The sequence below is a fragment of the Chelmon rostratus genome, chromosome 23 (genome assembly GCF_017976325.1).
Source record: "Chelmon rostratus isolate fCheRos1 chromosome 23, fCheRos1.pri, whole genome shotgun sequence".
In the NCBI taxonomy this organism is placed as follows: Eukaryota; Metazoa; Chordata; class Actinopteri; order Chaetodontiformes; family Chaetodontidae; genus Chelmon; species Chelmon rostratus.
The window spans coordinates 17566633-17585309 of record NC_055680.1 but is presented as its reverse complement, the minus strand read 5'-3'; the positions used below and the strand labels follow the sequence as shown (position 1 = coordinate 17585309).

At 43.0% G+C, this 18677-nt stretch overlaps 2 protein-coding genes across 3 annotated transcripts; one reads left to right on the top strand and one right to left on the bottom strand.

Moving 5' to 3' along the window:
- Positions 1–1477: 1477 nt before the first annotated feature.
- On the bottom strand, positions 1478–8182 carry ttc29 (tetratricopeptide repeat domain 29). Its single transcript, XM_041965736.1, has 11 exons — positions 8165–8182; positions 7188–7291; positions 5859–5918; positions 4918–5081; positions 4530–4706; positions 4146–4358; positions 3755–3840; positions 3368–3459; positions 2825–2948; positions 1873–1962; positions 1478–1645 (listed from the first exon to the last, which is right to left on the bottom strand). The coding sequence occupies exons 1-11, from the start codon at positions 8180–8182 to the stop codon at positions 1478–1480; spliced, it is 1296 nt and encodes a 431-aa protein (XP_041821670.1).
- Positions 8183–10863: 2681 nt separating this feature from the next.
- LOC121626925 (endothelin receptor type B-like) lies at positions 10864–17336 on the top strand. Of its 2 annotated transcripts, none has more exons than XM_041965677.1 (8): positions 10864–10983; positions 11428–12357; positions 12757–12884; positions 13219–13417; positions 14683–14835; positions 14909–15042; positions 15305–15413; positions 16051–17336. In XM_041965677.1, exons 2-8 carry the CDS (start codon positions 11719–11721, stop codon positions 16096–16098), a joined length of 1410 nt encoding a protein of 469 aa, XP_041821611.1. In that variant the 5' UTR covers positions 10864–10983; positions 11428–11718; the 3' UTR covers positions 16099–17336. The 2 variants fall into 2 exon arrangements, with proteins under 2 accessions (XP_041821611.1, XP_041821610.1); XM_041965676.1 differs by having other exon boundaries at positions 16007–17336.
- The last annotated feature ends 1341 nt before the right edge of the window (positions 17337–18677 follow it).

Genomic DNA, 18677 nt, shown 5'->3' with positions numbered 1-18677 from the left:
GTACGTTACAAGTACACCGTAAAATAAAGCATTTATTAATTTTAAGTAATTATTTAATTAATTTTCAACAAATGAAAAAAAAAACAAACAAACGACAAGTTAATAAGTGGATATTAATTACCAATGAGTTAAGATTAACAATTAGGTTAGTTTTATATAAATAATTAAACATGCACAAGTCTGTAAACACATGCTCACACAAAGATGAATTAATGTGTATAAATAATGTACCTAATTACAAAATTGCAAATTAAAAATAATTATTAAAGAACACTGGCATATTATTCAAAGTTTCCCAACATAATTATATTGTTATTTCTCTCTTATCATTTACCATTATTTTTAATTCATGCACATTTTTATTCTGTGTACCTGTGTTTTTCTGATTCTGACATTAACAATTCACCTTAATTTAGCAGTCAACAATATATTATGACAGTGAGACAAAATAAATGAGACAAATAAATGCTTCTGATGGGGTTTTATTCTAAAACCTTTTTATTAAAACACTGTAAACAGTCAGTGGGTAGAAACTGTTTTCCACTTCATGTCTGTCTATTCTTTATGTTTCATTAAATATTACTGTTTAATTAAAAACAAATTCAGTGTCACATTATCAACATTATGGTTTTTATTTGCTGTTTTGTGACAAGACATTTACACCTTCTTCCTCCTCCTCTTCGTCATTTCCATATGAGCGGCTGAAGGACAGAAGGGACGGACTGCCTCGTCTTCTGTTGGTCCATATGGTTTGAAACATGCTGAGTTCTAAAGAGACGATTATATTTGTGTTTATCTGCTAATTATCTTACAACAAACAGGAGCTGTGGCGGATGAGCATCCTCAAATCAGACATCAGCTGATTAGGGACTCCGCCATTACATAATGTTTGTTTTCAGACTGAATGATGCTGCGTTCAAGTGTTTGGGACAAAGTCAGACATGTCACACTTCCATGTTGTCCACTGGCTGCTGGGAATGTGTCACTTTCACTGGGTGTTCTGAGGTTCAACAGGTCTTTACTGCTGATGGTGTAATCAATCAATGTCTCTGGTTCAAGTCTGGCTGGGGGTCTTTGCTGCATGCTGGCCCCTCCCTCCCCAAACACTCCCTGCTACCTCACAAACTTTAGGGTATCTAATAAAAGCAAAAATGCCCCAGAAATACTTTGAGTTAAATGCTAACATCTTCTCAATGATAATGGTAACATGCTAATTAATCAATTAATTATACAAAAAAAAAAGGAAAGAAGTTCACTGGCCTATGTTAGCATGTTTGCATGCTAACATTTTGCAGGGTTTAGGTCTCTTATGTGTTTATATGTCAGTTGTTTGACTCTTAACAAGGGAAATAAAATATAATAAACACATTTACAGCATATATGATACATATATCAAGCAGCTAGGATGGACTGATCAGGATTTATGAACGTATTTTGTTTATGTACTGTAAAAAGTTCATCATTATCTGATAATGAGTTAGTACCAGGCAGTGTTGGTATTGTCTGTAGAGTCTGTACTGAGGTCCTGACGGCCTCTGGTCTCCTTCCAGGCCAGCAGTCGTCGCAGGGCGCTGGGCGTGGCCGACTCCACGTCAGCGCCGTATTTCCTGATCAGGGAGTGAGCACGAGCACGAGCCACCAGCACCTGAGAGCCACGGACAGAAGAACAGATGTCAACACGTGTCAGGGTGACAGGCGATGAAGAGACGCTGACATGCAGGACGAGTGCTGTCTTCTTCACGTGTTAATGTCAGTGCCTGGTAGTTGAGCCGCTTCCTGAACACAGCAGACGTTTTCATGTCACAGTAGAAAAAAGCACAATAATTGTGTAATTCACACCTGTGCCTGTCCTGCTGTGACTACTGGAAATACCTGTGCTTTGTGCAGCAGAGTCAAATCCTCCAGGTTAGAGGCAACTTCATAACCCTGCAGGAAGAACTCACAGGCTCTCTTACACTGACTCTACAGAGAGAGAGAGAGTGAGTGAGAGAGCATTAATCTACTGATGATGTACATCAGTGGTCCCCAACCTTTTCTGTACCACGGCCCAGTTTAATGTCTGACAATGTTTTCACAGCCCAGTCTAAAGGTGTAGCAGATAAAAACAAAATAAAATGATAAGATCGGCATTAAAAACTGTGGTATTTTCTCTTTAATAATAATAATAACAATAATAATGAACGTAAATCCACTTTTTAATCATGTCAAGAGGACCTGGCTGCAGACTGGCACTGTCAGGCACCTCCACTGTCAGTGCGGGAAATCACGTGATACATTTCAAAATAAAATTGCGAGGGCACTTCCGGTAGCATCGCTTTTCCCACTAATGCATTCATTAGATGGATGTATATATTATTCTGTACTGTGTACAGTTAAAAATTCCTACACTTTATTCTATTTTTATTTATATTCTTTAATATTTCCATATTGGAATGTGTGTGGTGATGTATACGTATATATCACGTGACTTATGGTGTCGTCAAGCGAGGCGGATGTAACAGAGAGAATCTGGCCACTTTTCAAAATAAAACGTCATTAAGACTCGAAAAATAAATCAAACAAATTATGTGAAAAAAACAAAATAATGGAAATTATTTTTTCTTTCTGTGCGGCCCAGTACCACATGACCCACGGCCCACTAGTGTACATTGATCATGGGGATCAATGATCAATGTACATGACATTAGAGATTGATCAACTGATTGAAAGAAAACATCAGTGACTACTTTCAGTTTCAGAGAGCAGTGAGTCCCTGCTATCATTGGTTAATAATCACTACATGCATGCATGAGTGTGTGTGTGTGTGTGTGTGTGTGTCTCATACCCTCGTATAATAGATATTGCCCAGGCGCAGGTAGGCGTCTGCCAGGTGGTGTTGCAGTCCGTTGCTACGGGAGATGTCAGCTAACGTCTCCAGACACTGGATGGTCTCATGTATGTTTCCCTCACTGACACACACACACACACACACACACACACACACACACACACACACACACAGAGGGCAGGCACAGATAGATTCATGGATGTTGAATCAGACCTACATAATAAAGGACACGCTCTGTGTAGTTTGCTCATGGATTCACAGGATCGTGCAGAGAAAGACTGGAGATCTTTAATTAACCACAAAGAGTCAATGAAAAAATATCATGGGAGGGTCTCAACAGTCAGGATTTTACTTCTAATAATAATTTGGTTAAATTAGTCTGATGGACTCTGTAAGAATTACAAGATAATTGATCCAAAATGTTGAATTTCTATTCAAATGTATTATTCTATGTGTATGATGATTCACAGCACATACTGGGGCTAGGCTCTCCATCACAGTGGTTCCTCTGTGTGTGTGTGTGTGTGTGTGTGTGTGTACCTCTCTATAGACTTGGCCATAGCCTTGTATGTCTTCACCAGTCCGTCTGCGTCCTGCAGTGTGCCGTAAATCTGCGTGCAAGTGTCGAAGAACTGGACACACAGACATGCACAGAAGCACACGCCCGCACCACTAAATATAAAATGAATGTGTCCTTCTGACAGGATCAGTGTGGTGGCCGTTTAATTCTCCTCTCATCAAAAAATCCCATGAAAAGATTAAAACTGAAGAAAAGTACAGTGTTTGTATCAAAGCCTGATGGAGCAGAGGAGTCAGAAAGCACTGAGAGACGGACTAAAACATAGTTGGTTTTCATCTTTTCATTTCATGGGATTTATGGCAGTCGAACTGTATAAAAGAACATTTCACACACACACATGCACGTACCTGTTTGGCTGTGTCGTGTTCTCCTGCACTCTGATAGGTCAGTCCTAGTCGATAGGAGGCCTCCGCTTCGATCTGTTGGTCTTCAGCTGAAACAGACAACTGCACTGCCTTCACTTATTTTACTCCAAACATCTTCAGACACGCTCAATTCTGGTTGAATTCAGTCTTTGGTCATTTCTGAAGGTTTGTCCCTGCTGGCCACCGTACATTACAAGCACTCTAACAACAGGAAATAAAAGCAGCACACCTCTGACCTGTATTCACATCCTACAAACCTGATTCCAAAAAGAGAAGGGAGACGCTGCTTTCTTTTTTTTAAACCTCAAAGACAAACATCTACTTTATTTTTGCTGTGTTTGTGTCTGTGTGCATACAGACTGTGTGTACCTACACTCAGCAGCCATGCTGTAGCCCTTGTGGAGCAGCGTCAGGGCCTCGTTGTAGTCTGCGGTGTCCAGCGGTGCTTCGGCCAGCCGGCTGTAGATCCTCCACAGTGCTCGGCGGGCCCGGAGCCTCAGGGGCCGACCGGCCGAGTCCAGCCAGCCGTCGTCTTCTGCCCGCTTGAGGCAAAGCTCTGCCTGCTGGCTCGCCCGCTCCAGCTCGCCTGCAGGGAGGGACCACAGAGGGGACATCAAGTCATTCTGAGTGAGGTTTGTTTGTAATTTTTACTATTGTCATTTCTGTACCCATCCCTCAGAGTCCTGTGGACTCCATTGTCCAGCGGATATGTGTGTGTGTGTTTGTGTGTGTGTGTGTGTGTGCGTGTAACGTTCACCTTGTTGCAGGTAGAGCTCAGCCAGGCATGCACGGGCCTCGGTGGCCGGTCTCGAGCGTCCTCCTCGCTCTCTGTCTGCACAGCTGTGGTAGAAGTGCAAACTGAGCCAGAGATCCTCCGGAGCCGAGAAGTACTGACCTAAAATCAGACGCTGCTCACACACCACGGACCAGGAACCTGCACGCACGCACACACACACACACACACACACACGGAAACACTATGAATGTTCAATAACAAAACTTAAATTTACAGTTATTTATCTTACTAACACACTACTAATACTAATTTAAACCTCATCGTAAGCAATGGGACTGTCTTTATTTCGATGTGTGTGTGTGTGTGTGTGTGTGTGTGTGCGTGTGTGTGTGTGTGTGTGTGCGTGTACCGGTCCGCTCAGCCTGCTCGGCCCGGCTCAGGTGCAGTCTCATGGTCTCCAGTTTGTCCCTTTGTTCGTCCAGTGGAGTCTGCAGCCTAACACCTGAACCTGGTTCAGCCGCCGCCCTCCGATCCTGATCAGAGTTCAGCAGAAAGAAAAGCTCTGAGAAGGACCTGAGAAAGAGAGAGAGAGACATAAAGACGGAGAGAGGAGAGAGAGGAGAACGTTCGCATGGCAGCGACAGACAAAGTGTCGACAAGTGATTCATTTAAAATGAGCGCTGGGAGCAGAGCAGACGGAAACAGCCAATCAAAACATACAGATTCTGACTGAAGCCCACATGAATCAGTCTGCTTCCATTAAAGTCTGAGTGGGAACATCGCAGTCCCAGCTGGTGGTTAATAGCGTGACAGCAGCATGGCTTCATTATCAATTCATACTTGTACTACAAAAGACATCATGCTTTATATTTGACAGTGAAATAGTGGACTCTGGTGGCTAATTGTTGAAGCAAAATCGTGACTAAACCCAAACCTCAAACCTTAACCAAAATACTTTATTGTACTCTAAACCCCAGACCCTCAAAAAGTTAATTAGTTCTGTTCAGTAGGATGGAAAGAACATTTGTGGGGATCTTTGTCATGAAAGTGGGTTAAGTCATCATTAGAACATTTTTAAAATAGCTTATAAACCCATTTTCTATAAATGAAATGTTCGCTTTTTCATTTTTGGGTAAATGTTGCTTTAATTAAGCCAATAATTTAATTCTTAAAGACAAAAACATGCAACTTCAAAAGAGATGAATATGAAATGAAGACAACCCACAGCACACATGAACAAATCAACGTGTCCAGTTTAATGCTGTTTTGTATAGTTGGTATCTCCTCGAAACCTCAAAAGCAGTACTGGATGATCACTGATGTGCTGATAACAGACAGACGGTCAGATACCTATGAAAGCCTCCTTGAAGCATCTCTACACAGATGTTCTGCTTCAGACTGTTCCTGAACCTGGAGACATGACAGCAGCATGAAGGGAAGATGAAGAAGTTAGGCAGGAATGGAGGGATGACCCGCACAGCCCGGTGAGGAATATCATTGCAGAGTATTAGTTAGAAAAAGCGACCGGTTATGACTTTGTTGACCAGCAGAGGGCGACTAACCTCTAACAGGAGGCTTACAGTCAGTCGGGCGAGAAGGTTTCCTGCTCATATTCATACTGAATACACAATGTGGAGTTAAAATATAATAAAAACAAAGCGCTTCAGCCCTTTAACACCCAGGTCTGCTGCCTACATTCAAACAAATTCACAGATTTTGAGATTGATGCAGAAAAGTACAACAATAAATAGTAAAAGGTACACAAGTACAGTACACAGGTAAATATCATAGGTCATTATTTCCTGAAACTAAAAGACCATCCTGTCACATCCACAGCTGGTTAATGGCCAATTCTGTTTTGTTTAACCTCCAACAGCTGATGGAATTAAAGACCTCAGACAACCTCCATCCTGCTCACGGCACTAGAAGTCAGTGAAAGCTCGACATCCTGTTTGTGGAACAGGTAGCAAAAACATTAAAGTGTGGTACAGGTGGAACGTGATAAGTACATTAACTGTGACTTTAATACACATCTTTTCATGCCATGGCCTACCTTTACAACACAACACCTGAGAGGCAAATATTGCACTTTTTACTTCACGAATACTAATAGTTGAAAATGAGCTCCCCCTGAGCCAACTGCACCAGTAAAATCCTACTTTTGCATGAATGCATGAGTCATTATAATGAAATGATCTAACGCAGGCTAACAGTCAGGGGACAATTTTCTGCAATGAGTAGTTTGACTTGAATTGTACTTCAAGTTTTGTACATTTTGTCACTTTCATCTCACAGGAGAGTGACGAAGAAAACAAAAATAAACAATAAATTATAAGAGAAATGAATCTGAATTGTGTTAAAATCCACCTGCTCCTCTGGTGAACTCACAGTGCAATTTCTGCCTTGGAGAGGGTCCGATCCCATTTATCTGATACTGATCCAGTCTGGAGAGAGTCCTTCTCCTTCTTCATCCTGCTGAACACACACACACACACACACACACACACACACACACACACACACACACACACTTATTTTTTGACTCATTCATGCGACTCAGCAGTATATCATCAAAACCTTCAATTTCCAGACTTACTCTACACTACCTTTACTAAAAAAAACACACTTATGTCATCTTCTGTTGTCTTTTATTCTGAGTACTGCCGTTGTACTCTCTACCTGTGCAGAGTACTCCTCTTCTTCCTCCTGTCGGCAGTAATTTCTGGTAGGATAAGGCCGGTGTGCCGCTGTGCTGCTGCGTTCATCTTCAGCTGTCGGTCAAACTGAAGGAAGAGGCAAACATGACAAACACGACAACCATCATCTGAAGTCCTGCTGGGGTTAAAACTACTGCAGCTGTAACTTAACATGGCCTTACTGTAACACAGGTACTGCATCCATATGCTTTGGTATTTTATTTTTTTGTGTGTGTTTCATTGCTGTGTTTGCTGCTAACCTCCTTTTTCATACAAGCTTATGCTTCAGGTTAACTACTGTGCTGTCACAGGTATCTGAGCACCTGTAATCTGACCACACTCCACCCATTGATGAAGACTGTGCGCTATGGATGAACCTGGGGAGGTTTCATGTTCATATCCATCAACTTTAATTTCATTTTTTACCCTACTCACCTGTAGTGTCTCCTCTTATAACACCATCTTCTGAACATGTTATCTCACTGCTAACTTTTCATGGCTGAAAAGAGGCCAACTCACTTCGAGCTCAGTTAGCTGGGCTAAAGTTAAGCTAACTGTTAGCCTAGCTAAAGTTGCTATAACTAGCTAACAAGTTAACCGTTAACACACGAACGCAGAATCTCGCCGCCCCAAACGAACTTTATTTGTTAACAGAAAACTTTATTTACAAGCCTGTGTTTTTTTAAATAGCGACACTAAAAGGTTAAACACACGCAGATAAAGACAGAAACTCACCGCACGTTGATCAAACTTTGTTTTCGAAGTTTCGACCTGCCTGCGCAGAGTTACGCCGTCGCCAGGCAACAGAGGACAGGCCGCGTTCCAACACTAACATCCTGCTCCCTCCACACTGCTGCCTGGTTCCATTCAGACCATAAGAAAGATCATTTTCATTATTAGTTCTGTACTTTTTATTTTCATTCTTTTGGTCTCTGACTCTGTCCTCCTCTTTCCTCTTACTTCCACCCGTGAAGCCATTTCTACCTTCTGTTTAGAAAAGTACTATTAAATAAAGTATGCTTGCTCGCTCTCTACATTTCATCAGTCTTGTTATCACTATTCATTCATCCAGCTTTCATTCAGACAGGGAGGTTCAACCATGATGAGCAGTGTTTAGAACAAACACACACTTTTCTTTCACATGTTGGAGGTCGCCTGAGTGAAACTTTTCCATCAAACCACAGCTGGGATGGAAACTGAGTCTGTGGCGGTTGAAGTGTGTCTTTGTCTTCAAAGAGTTTCGAATAAAGTTTCATGTTCAGGGTGGAAATCAGCAGCAGCTGAGACAGAGAGGCTGTTTCCTGTCTGTCTGTGTTACACGCTCCCACAGTATCTGGGTTTGATTTGCTGTGAAATGAGACTTGTTCTAATTAGCTTCAAGTGTAATTTGTCCATTAGCGAGCAGTGCTTCTGAAGAGTTTTTATCACGATGCTTCCACTCGTGGAGACTAATAACAAGGTCACATAGTTGGTGGTCTGGCACATTGATGAGAAGGCATCATAAAGAATTTGTGCTTCAGATGAAAAGTTTTTAACAAACACACTCTTTACGAGAACAACATATCTCTGTTTCATCTCTGCAGTAAATTCAGGAAAGACTTGGCAACACTTTGTAGTATGCAGTAACAGTGTAATGTCAATGTATGGATGAGCTTCCAACAAAATCCTTCTCACTGTGGTACTTAAATGTAGGCACAGTGGAAGAAAACAACACTATGGTTAACAATGGAGTAACACCTGGCCATTCGAGAGGGCCGTACTGTAAGTATGTTTGTTAACATGGAGGAGCTACAGGGTACAGAGCTGAGGAACTACTCAAGTCTGTGAAGATTTTGAACAATGTGCAGTAAAAGACCCTAAAATGCAACACACCAATAATAAAGGAGTAGAAGAAGAAGACTCCAGGCTGATGTAAACAATGCAGGAGCTGTGTTAATGTCTGATTTTGGCTTCACATTCAAATTCAGTATCAACTGATGCCCTGCTCAGGGGTTGTGTGTGTGTGTGTGTGTGTGTGTGTGTGTGTGTTTGTGAGAGACATCCTGTCATCTGCCTGCATGGTTCAAGTCACGTAGAGCCTTCATCTGTTTATCTTTGCATTTACTGTAACTAACAAACCAACAACACACACACACACTGACACACACGCATGCACACACTCGCACACACACACACACACACACACACACACACACACACACACAGACGGCCCACAAATCTCCACTGACACTCAGTGACTAAGATAAGAGCAACTTCTCTGAAATACCAAATTTAGCTGTGACGTTGAGAAATGAGGGACTCTCAGTGTTCGGGGGTCGAAGGTCGGATGGCTTTAAACTGAGTCAGTCTGAGAGGAAGTCAGAGGTCACAGCAGCTTCTGCGCTCTCTGCTGACAGGTCGATAGGTAGATGAACATCTGTAGGTCTGGCTACAGATGTGTAGACACAACATGCACTTCACGTGTTGCAGCCGTGAACAGACCACATGTGTGTGTGTTTAAACCGAACCGCCGTCACAGCAGATCATTGGTAAGACTCGAGGAGCTCCACGTGAAGTGCAGTCTGATCAGCATTTATCTGTGTTTATTGTGGAGCATTTAGCTGCTAATTAGCCAGATATTTCTCTTAGGAGCTGGTGGAGACCAAAAACAGAGCTAAAAGCTGCGTGAACATGTACTTATATTCACCAGGGGGACACTAACACTCCAAATGGATGCTAACGCCGTTATGCGCATGTACAAGCAGCTGCTAGCTAACAAGGTTGTCATGTCAACTTAAAGCGAGTGTAGCTTCTATCATGCTAAAGGATTACTGTAACAATAACACAAGTACAGAAGAGTCATAGAGTCACTCTGTGCTAACAGTAATATCTAGCTAAAGTTTGCTAGCGTTAGCTAACATTAGCCACCGTAAGCTACTGGTCACACCAGAACTGTAGCAGCAAAACCTATTGACTTGTACAATGACGTGTTTTATTGTTTATTTTTTTTAAAAAGTCTGTAAGTGGAGGAGTCAGTGTTTGCTGCACCAAAATGAGGAAAAAAAGATACATTAAACTAAATATATTAGGAATTATTAAACCTTTTAAATATTCAATCACTGTTTTCACAATGTTTTCTGTGCTCCAACAGCAAAAATGGGCAACTTCCAACCTTCCTTCCATGGATTTAAATGAATAGAAAATATTACTCTGATGGCTGTGATGACATTTAAAAGAATAATCAGAGTGTTGGAAACTGAGAGCAAAGATTTGAAGTCATTGCTGAAACATGTTGAAATCAGAAAGAAAAAGAAAGAAAGACGGTTTTCAGAACTCGGTGCAATAAACTCAGTCTGGAGTTCAAACACTCCAATAAAGTCAGATTTGTTGTTTAAATACAGTCATAAATTTTACTGCCTCAATTTCCACAACGTGGTTTTATTAACAAACTCTTAAGTGGGAAAAGTTCAGAGTCGCTTCATGTCGGAGTGTTTATGAGATGTTCCACTACGAGGAGGAGGAGGAGGTGACGGGGAGGAAGCAGGGGAGAAAGTGTGAAGAGACGGTGAATGACAGACAAAGAAGACACTGGAGGGGGGAGGAGAAAAGAGGAGAGAGAGGTGAGGAGGGGGCGAGAGACGGGAGAGACGTGTGGGCGTGCGAGCATCTACGACTATCAGAGAGAGAGAGTAAAAACTGAGCTTCATCGGCTGGACTTCAGCAGTTTGATCTCGATGAAGCAGAAGTCAGTCGTCTCCTCTCGTTTGGAGGGATTTAATTCAGACAGAAAAACCAAACAGGTGAGTTTTTCAAACATTTCTTCTTTCTTTGTCAACATTAATTCAGACGCAGTTTTGAAATCTGAGGGAGGGGTCCACTTTTTTCAACAATCAAGCTATAATGGAACATCAACAGAGACCTTCGTGTAAATAATAAGAGGCAGGTATTTAACAGGGAGTTGAAGCTGTGGTCCAGGTTCTGTGTCTGAAAAGGTTTATTTTAAGCCCATATTTTATGTTAAACTATGAGGTTGGACTATAAAGGCTCACAGACTGAGACGGTAAAGGTTCTGCTTCAGTTTCTGCAAAGAGCCGAATGAAAAGTAGATGTTTGGGAAACGAGCACCACAGACCATCTCAGCTCTGGACTAACACTTTAAGAAACATCTTTGTATATTTTCTTTCATTCTGCAAAGTTGTGCTTGCTAATAAAAACCCCTGTTCTGTTTTCTTCTTGCTCTCCAGATTTTCACCAAATTCATCCGAGAACCTCCAACACCTTCTCCATTCTCTGCTGGTCCACGCTGACCTCAAGATGGAGAACCTCTAGAGCCTCCAAAGCTGATTCTGGAGTCAGAGCACAGGGGTTCCAGAAAGAGCTCTGGAACCAGATAAGGTTCTGGAACTTGTGTAGGAATACATTCAGTAAAAGGAGCAGGTTCTAAACTGGGTTTTAAAGCTGCTTTAACTTCTCAAAATACTGCAGGTTCCAAAGTTTGCTCTAGACTTACGGTGGGTTCAGGAACAGTCACCAGGATGGTTTCTGGGGACACAAAAGTGGATTCAGCAGAGGGTTCTGGAATCAAAGTGGGTTCTAGAAATTCCTTCATGTCCAAGATGTTTACTGTGCTGCTGGCTGTCTGGTTTTTGGTGTTTGTCCATCCGGTTGGTTGCCACAGAAACTCATCTGAGACGTCAGATCTGATGATGTCAAATCTGGCTGATTTCCAAGGCACTGACCCACCTCCTGAGCCGGGGCCGGATCATCTCATCCAGACCTCAGACAGAGAGCCACATCTGGCGCAAGAGACGGTGAACAAGGCCCCATCCTCACTGGAAAAAGCAAAGTCAAAACGTGTGAGCAAACTGGAACTCAAACATGAAAGAAAGCCTCCGCCTCAATCATTCCCCTCCAACTCCTCCGTGGTGGTTCATACGCGCCCGGTGTCGCCCCCGAGCTGCCTGCAGGGCACATCAATAAAAAAAGCCTTCAAGTACATCAACACGGTGCTGTCTTGTCTTATATTTGCTGTGGGAATCATTGGAAATGCCACCCTGCTCAGGATTATCTACCAAAATAAAAGCATGAGGAATGGACCCAATGCTCTGATAGCCAGTCTGGCCCTGGGAGACCTGATATACATCGCCATTGACATACCAATCAACGTCTACAAGGTACAGAGTACATTCTAACGAATCCCTTTACAGAACATTACAAAATAAAATGAAAGTGTATCTTTATATATACATTTGATCTCATTGTAAATAATATCTTTGAGTGTGATTCTGGTTTTGGTTATTTTTCCTCTCTGATGCACTTTTAGTTGTTTCGCTTGGTGAGAGAGCAGAAATGCATTATGGTTACACGACAGCTTCCCATGCTTGCAGTGTGTGTTGTGTGTCTCAGTCAGGGGGTTGAGTGTTACCCTGATAATGAAAGCTAAAATATCCCACTGGCACTGATAACACACATGCACACTCAGACACTGTGATATCATGTTAATCTGTTCATGCTTTGTTGGTGGTGTGTGTGTGTGTGTGTGTGTGTGTGCGTGTGCGTGTGTGCGCGTGCAGCTCCTGGCGATGCGGTGGCCGTTTGCAGACAGTGTGTTTGGTCTGTTCCTCTGCAAGCTGTTTCCCTTCCTGCAGAAAGCTTCAGCCGGCATCACCGTCCTCAACCTGTGCGCTCTGAGCGTGGACAGGTGACACACCTCGCTCCTGATGATCATTACGTAGCTTTTAAAGGAACAGTTCGACAGTTCGGCTGCTTCAGTTTATTCAATATAATTTGTTGATTTGTGAGGCGCAGGTGCTTTTTCTCACCTGTTGACAGGTCCTGGTCAGCTTTCATGTGTTTCTTACTGTCATTTATTTTGTGTTTAGCTCATTCATGTTGCATTCTTTAGGTCAGTTTTTTTCCTTTTCCAGTTGTTCTCTTGAAGTTGAGGGGAGGTCTGCTATTAAAAGCTAATGAAATAATAAAGAAAAATACATACACAATAAGGTAACAACTCAAAGGAATACTCCTGTACCCAGGTATCGTGCGGTGGCGACCTGGTCACGGGTGCAGGGCACAGGTGTTCCCACGGTGAAAGCGGTGGAGATCGTGGTGATCTGGCTGCTGTCCATGCTGCTGGCCGTGCCGGAGGCCATCGGCTTCGACATGGTCACCTTCGACTACAAGAACGTTACCATGACAACCTGCATGCTGCAGCCCAAAACGCCCTTCATGACTGTGAGTGTGTGTGTGTGTGTGTTTACAGCATGTGACTGCGTGTGAGTGAGGAAGGAAGGTGAGTGTGTGTGGTCTTGAGTGTGTGTGTTCATGTGTTGATAGCTTCTATAAACCTTCCTGACTCTCAGTGACAGCCTTCAGACGGTACCTTGTGCAACAGGTTCACACAGAACTCCAGCGTTCCTGTAAGGAACTGTTCACGTTATTGTGTTGGGTTATGCTGGGGCGCATTATGTATTAGCATGTGATCTAAAACTTCATATTCAGGTCAGAAAGTTCAGTATAAGAAGGATTTAAATCATCGGTTCCCCTCAGACGATGAAGAGGAGTAACACTGGTTAATAGGTCAATGAGTAAAGGCATAGAGCGGGTGGGGGGGCTTCAATCCTGGTCTCTGTGGGGGGAATAAATGGACTCTTTGGTCCATTTCCATGTCCTCTTTGTTGTTGTGTTTCAGGGCGAGGTCTCTTTAACTCAGATGGTTTCCTGTTTATCTCTGCGGGTCGTAAACAGTCCCATCTGATTCTGGTCAGCTGACCTGCTGTCAGTATTCAGAATCATTTCATCTGCAGTCAGTAACACTACCACAATGTTCCAGCTGCCCCAGAGAGTTGAGTTTATGGACAAGCTGGTTGTTCCGAAATAAGATTATGATCCACTGGTTCTGGCAGCCAAAGGTGGTTCTAGACTGAGAATACGGTTCTTGAAGGGTGCGTTGTGCAAGAATCGTCTCATGATTCTACCCTGTCCTCAAAGATTCTTAGGTCTAATCCATTCCAGAATGTTCCAGAGGTTCCAGGGTATTATGTGGCTTGTAGAACCGTAAGAGGGTTCCACAGTTATTCAAGGTTCGAGGACGTTTTGAGGATTTCCGTGAGGGTTGATTTGGGGATTCTAAACTGTTGAAGATAAATTTGATACCCGACAGTGTTTGATGGTTGAAGAACTTCACTAGAATTGTAGAACTGGAACGACATGCCATGCTGTATGTACGTCATTATTAGTTTCAAGAGTATTATGAGGTTCTGTACAGAGATTCTAGAACAGAAACTGAAAGAAGGAGCATTCAGTCATGAGAATATGTCGTGAAGATTGTGTGCTTTTAGAGAAACGTTCTGAATCGAACGTTCAGAGAAGTTTTGAAATGATTTTTGCTCCAGATTCTGGATTTTCTGAAGAGAATTCTGATTGTTCTCAAGTGTTCTAGAGATGTCTAGAGAGGCTCTGGAGTTCAAATGGCTGAAAGGTGTTTCTCCGTGTTTCAGTTCTACCGGGATGCGAAGGACTGGTGGCTGTTTGGCTTCTACTTCTGCGTTCCTCTCACCTGTTCCGCTGTTTTCTACCGCCTGATGACCTGGGAGATGCTCAGACACCAGAAGGGAAGTCTGAGGATCGCGCTGAGCGAACACCTGAAACAGGTAGACACGGACACAGCCGCCATTTTTCACGCTGATGCACAGGTCAGCTTCTGAGGCGAGTTTGTCTCCACAGCGCAGAGAAGTAGCTAAAGCCGTGTTCTGCCTGGTGTTGATCTTTGCTCTGTGCTGGTTTCCACTTCATCTGAGTCGCCTGCTGAAGAGGACCGTCTACAAATCCCACGATGCACACCGCTGCGAACTGCTCAAGTAGGTGTACAAACACACGGGACAAAGGAGGGTTCATCCTCTTGGATTAGCTGGAAAACGCATCATCACAAAGCTGAAAACATAAGATGATCTTATAGAATATGATGCATTGCTGTAGATTAAACCAGCCAACAGGATATAAACCAGTTCAAATGAGCTGGTTTATGTTCACAGTGTTGTATTAGTACTTTTACTGGAGTAAAGAATGAATGAATACTTCTCCCACCACTGATGTTGTATGTTCTTCTTCTGTGGTCTGCAGCTTCCTGTTGATGCTCGACTACTTCAGCATCAACATGGCAACCATCAACTCCTGCATCAATCCCATAATCCTCTACTTTGTCTCCAAGAAGTTCAAGAACTGCTTCAAGGTAAAAACTGGACGTCGTTCACGTGACGTCCCGCTTTGCGGTTGTTCGTCTGAGCAGCTGTGAACCAGTGTGACATCACAGTGAGGTCACAGGGTCAGAGGGCGTGAGACACAGAGGGAAACACGCTAGCAAATGTTTTGGGATTGCAAATATCTTGAGGATAGAGAGCGACGGACGTCTAAACACAGAGAGGTCGTGATCTCTGATACAGACTTGTGGGAAGTGACCGGGGGCCGTGTGTTTAAAGGGGCACTCCACCGACTGAAGGTCAGTCTGCTCGTCAGGAGCTCTACGAAGCTTAGCGTGGCTCTGCAGGAGAAACAACCCCGGTGACGTCACAGTGATGTCATCAGGGTCGTCTCAGCCTCAGCTACAAATAACAGAAAGTTATGAGGCAAAGGCAGGGGTGTTTACTGGACAGGGAGGGGTGCATTATGGGAAATGAAGTGTTAATGGAGCATTCCATTTTTTCTTTTTTTAAAGCGACCTCCCTCCACTTTTTGTAAGTGTGATAGTAAATCGCTGGAGTACCCCTTTAATCAAACTCACCCTCTGTCTCCCCCCCATCCCCCCCCCCCCCTCTCTCTCTCCAGTCCTGTCTGTGTTGTTGGTGTTATTCTGGCTCTCTCTCCAACAGTATGCTGCCTCTGCACCATGGGACGAGCCAGCAGTACAAACACAGTGACCACTGAGAGAGAGAGAGAGAGTCCACGTCTTCATCTTCATCAGCCAATCAGCCGGCCTGAACACAGACATCAAACAGCCACACTGAGCAGCACTGCGGTGACACTCTGTGATAACAGATGACCACCACATCCATCCTCTGATGTTTAGTTTTTACCTTTTCATACTGTATTTATTCAGTTATAAATATTATATTCTATTACAGACTGATTATTGTATGGTGATATATTAAATACTATATGGACAAAAGTATGCGGACAAACACTTTCTTGTTCTTGTGGTTTGGGGCTGTTTTACAGTGAAGTGAAGTCTTAATTCTGCAGCTCACAATGGCTTGTGCACAATAGTGTAGTTTCACCTTTTGGGCAACAGTTTCCTGTTTCAACATGACAGTTTTATTTAGATTATTATCATTAAACTTTTATTTAACCAGGTAACTCTCATCATCACAAAGTAGCAGTATGACAGTGTTGTCATAAACCAAAACATGCAGCATCATCTTACAGAACAGAGTTTCAAACCCCACGCAGAGGCCCTCATGCACGAGGCGGCTCCATGACGAAATGTTTTTCCCCAGTTTAGTGTGTTTGAACCTGATTGACCTCAACTCCATCCATCACCTCTGGGATGGCTTGGACCGGACTATGAGCCAGACCTCATCATCAAACATCAGTGTTGAACCTCACTGATGCTCTTGTTGCTGAATGGGAGCCAATCCCTACAGCAGGTTCAACATCTGGTGGAAAGCCTGACACCGGAAGCGTGGAGGCTGTTAACGCAGCAGATTAACTAATATACATGTATACATATAAAGTACATGTAATGTTTGGGTGTCCACTTACTTTAGGCCATGCAGTGTATTTATTAGTGTGTTTTATATGTAGAATACTCCAGTGCAGCTCCAGCTGTAAAGAAACAAGTCTAAAGCCTGAAAGTGCACTAGCAGCCCCTAGAGGCAGAAGTCTTCATTACATCCCACAATATGAAACTGCAGACAGAGTGAACAACATATCATACAACAGGTCATTTTTCTGTCTGTTCAGCTTTTGACTGAATATTTCCTAATGATGGTGCTATTGTCAGGGAGTCACCATCAACAATAGAACTCATCATATCTGAGCATCAGGAAGTGGAGGGAACTAATGGTCTGACATCACAGATCGCTCTGAATTATTCATTTGTTTTTATTTTTGTAGTTATACATTTGTATTTATCAATAAAACTTCATTCTCAAAGGTCTTACAAAGCTTTTCTGGTTTGCACGTGTGTGTGTGTGTGTGTGGGTGGGTGGGTGTGTGTGAGCTAAATGTCTACTTTGATTAATTTTCCAGTACACTGCCCACAATTAAGAGCACACATCACCACATCACACACACACACACACACACACACACTGTCATATGGCCTCCAGCTGAAGCTCTCACTGCAACAAGAGTCTTCAGTCATGTTAGCAGCGCTGTAAAGCTGTATTCAGCCACAGTGCTACTTTGAGCTAAATGCTAACACCAGCATGCTAACACCCTCACAATGACAATGCTAACATGCTGCAGGAATATGTTCACTGACTGTCTGCTGCTGGTTTGCTGGAGGTTTCCAGCCTTTGTCGATGATGCTCCAAAGCTCGGGAACACGCTGACTGTGGATGTGAGGGAAGCAGCTCGCTGAAAATTTTTTAAAAGAAAGCTGAAAACTGATGTCTTCAGCTTTAACCTGTAACTAAACTTCCTCATACAGGCCAGAAACTTTCTGTGAAATGTTGTATTTTACTTGATTTTCTGTTTTCTATGTATGTTTTAATTTTATTGTGCATTGTCTTTATTTTCATCCTTATTTTATCTTATTTTTTACCATCATTATCACTCACTTGGTGCATGTGATTTAGTTAGTAAGTATTATAATTAGCGTGCTAACATTTGCTAACAACAGCAGTAGAAATGTCACTTTGCAGGTATTTGGTCAGAGAAACTGAGGTACGACCTGATGATGGCGCTGGATGAAAAGTTCATGCAAAGGTCAGCCTCCAGTGGAGCTGGAGGATTTATCGCCTGTTTACTGTGAACGTCTGAGTCAAATATTGTGCCAATCCATCAAATGTCTGTTGAGATATTTCAGTGTGGCGTCCCTACAGAGCTGCTGTGCCTGTGCGGCAAACAGAGGCTGAACTCAGCTGTTAATTAAAACCAAAACAATAAAAACAAGTCTCTTTTCCTCCTTTAGTTCAGATCTCACTTTCTGATTTTAACAGAGGAGGATTAAATGTGTGCTTGTGGTGACAGTGCTGTGTCACCACCTGCAATCTGTGTTAGTGTTGTGTTTGTGTGGCGCATTCACGGTCACCGTAAATCACACTCTCCTGTTTGTTTACTGCTTTCAGTCCTGAATAAAACAAAAATAAAAGTAAAGAATAAATAAAGAATGAATAGAAATGGTCGTGGGCGGAATGTGGGCTCAAATGTCCTGAAATCAAGATAATTGAATTTGTGGGGTGAAGGCGCCTTTTGTCTCTCTTTCCTGTGGACCACGTGACTGATCGAGAGCGATGGTCGAGATTCCTCCCCGTGACGTGAGCGCGTGAACACG

Coding starts and splice junctions, on each gene's coding strand:
- ttc29 (XM_041965736.1), bottom strand. Junction 3,460..3,754: donor AACACGACACAGCCAAACAG/GTACGTGCATGT, acceptor CTGTGTGTCCAG/TTCTTCGACACTTGCACGCA. Junction 2,949..3,367: donor ATGGCCAAGTCTATAGAGAG/GTACACACACAC, acceptor TGTGTGTGTCAG/TGAGGGAAACATACATGAGA.
- LOC121626925 (XM_041965676.1), top strand. CDS start 11,719: ATGGTTTCTGGGGACACAAAAGTGGATTCAGCAGAGGGTTCTGGAATC. Junction 12,358..12,756: donor TACCAATCAACGTCTACAAG/GTACAGAGTACA, acceptor GTGCGCGTGCAG/CTCCTGGCGATGCGGTGGCC. Junction 15,414..16,006: donor AGTTCAAGAACTGCTTCAAG/GTAAAAACTGGA, acceptor CTCTCTCTCCAG/TCCTGTCTGTGTTGTTGGTG.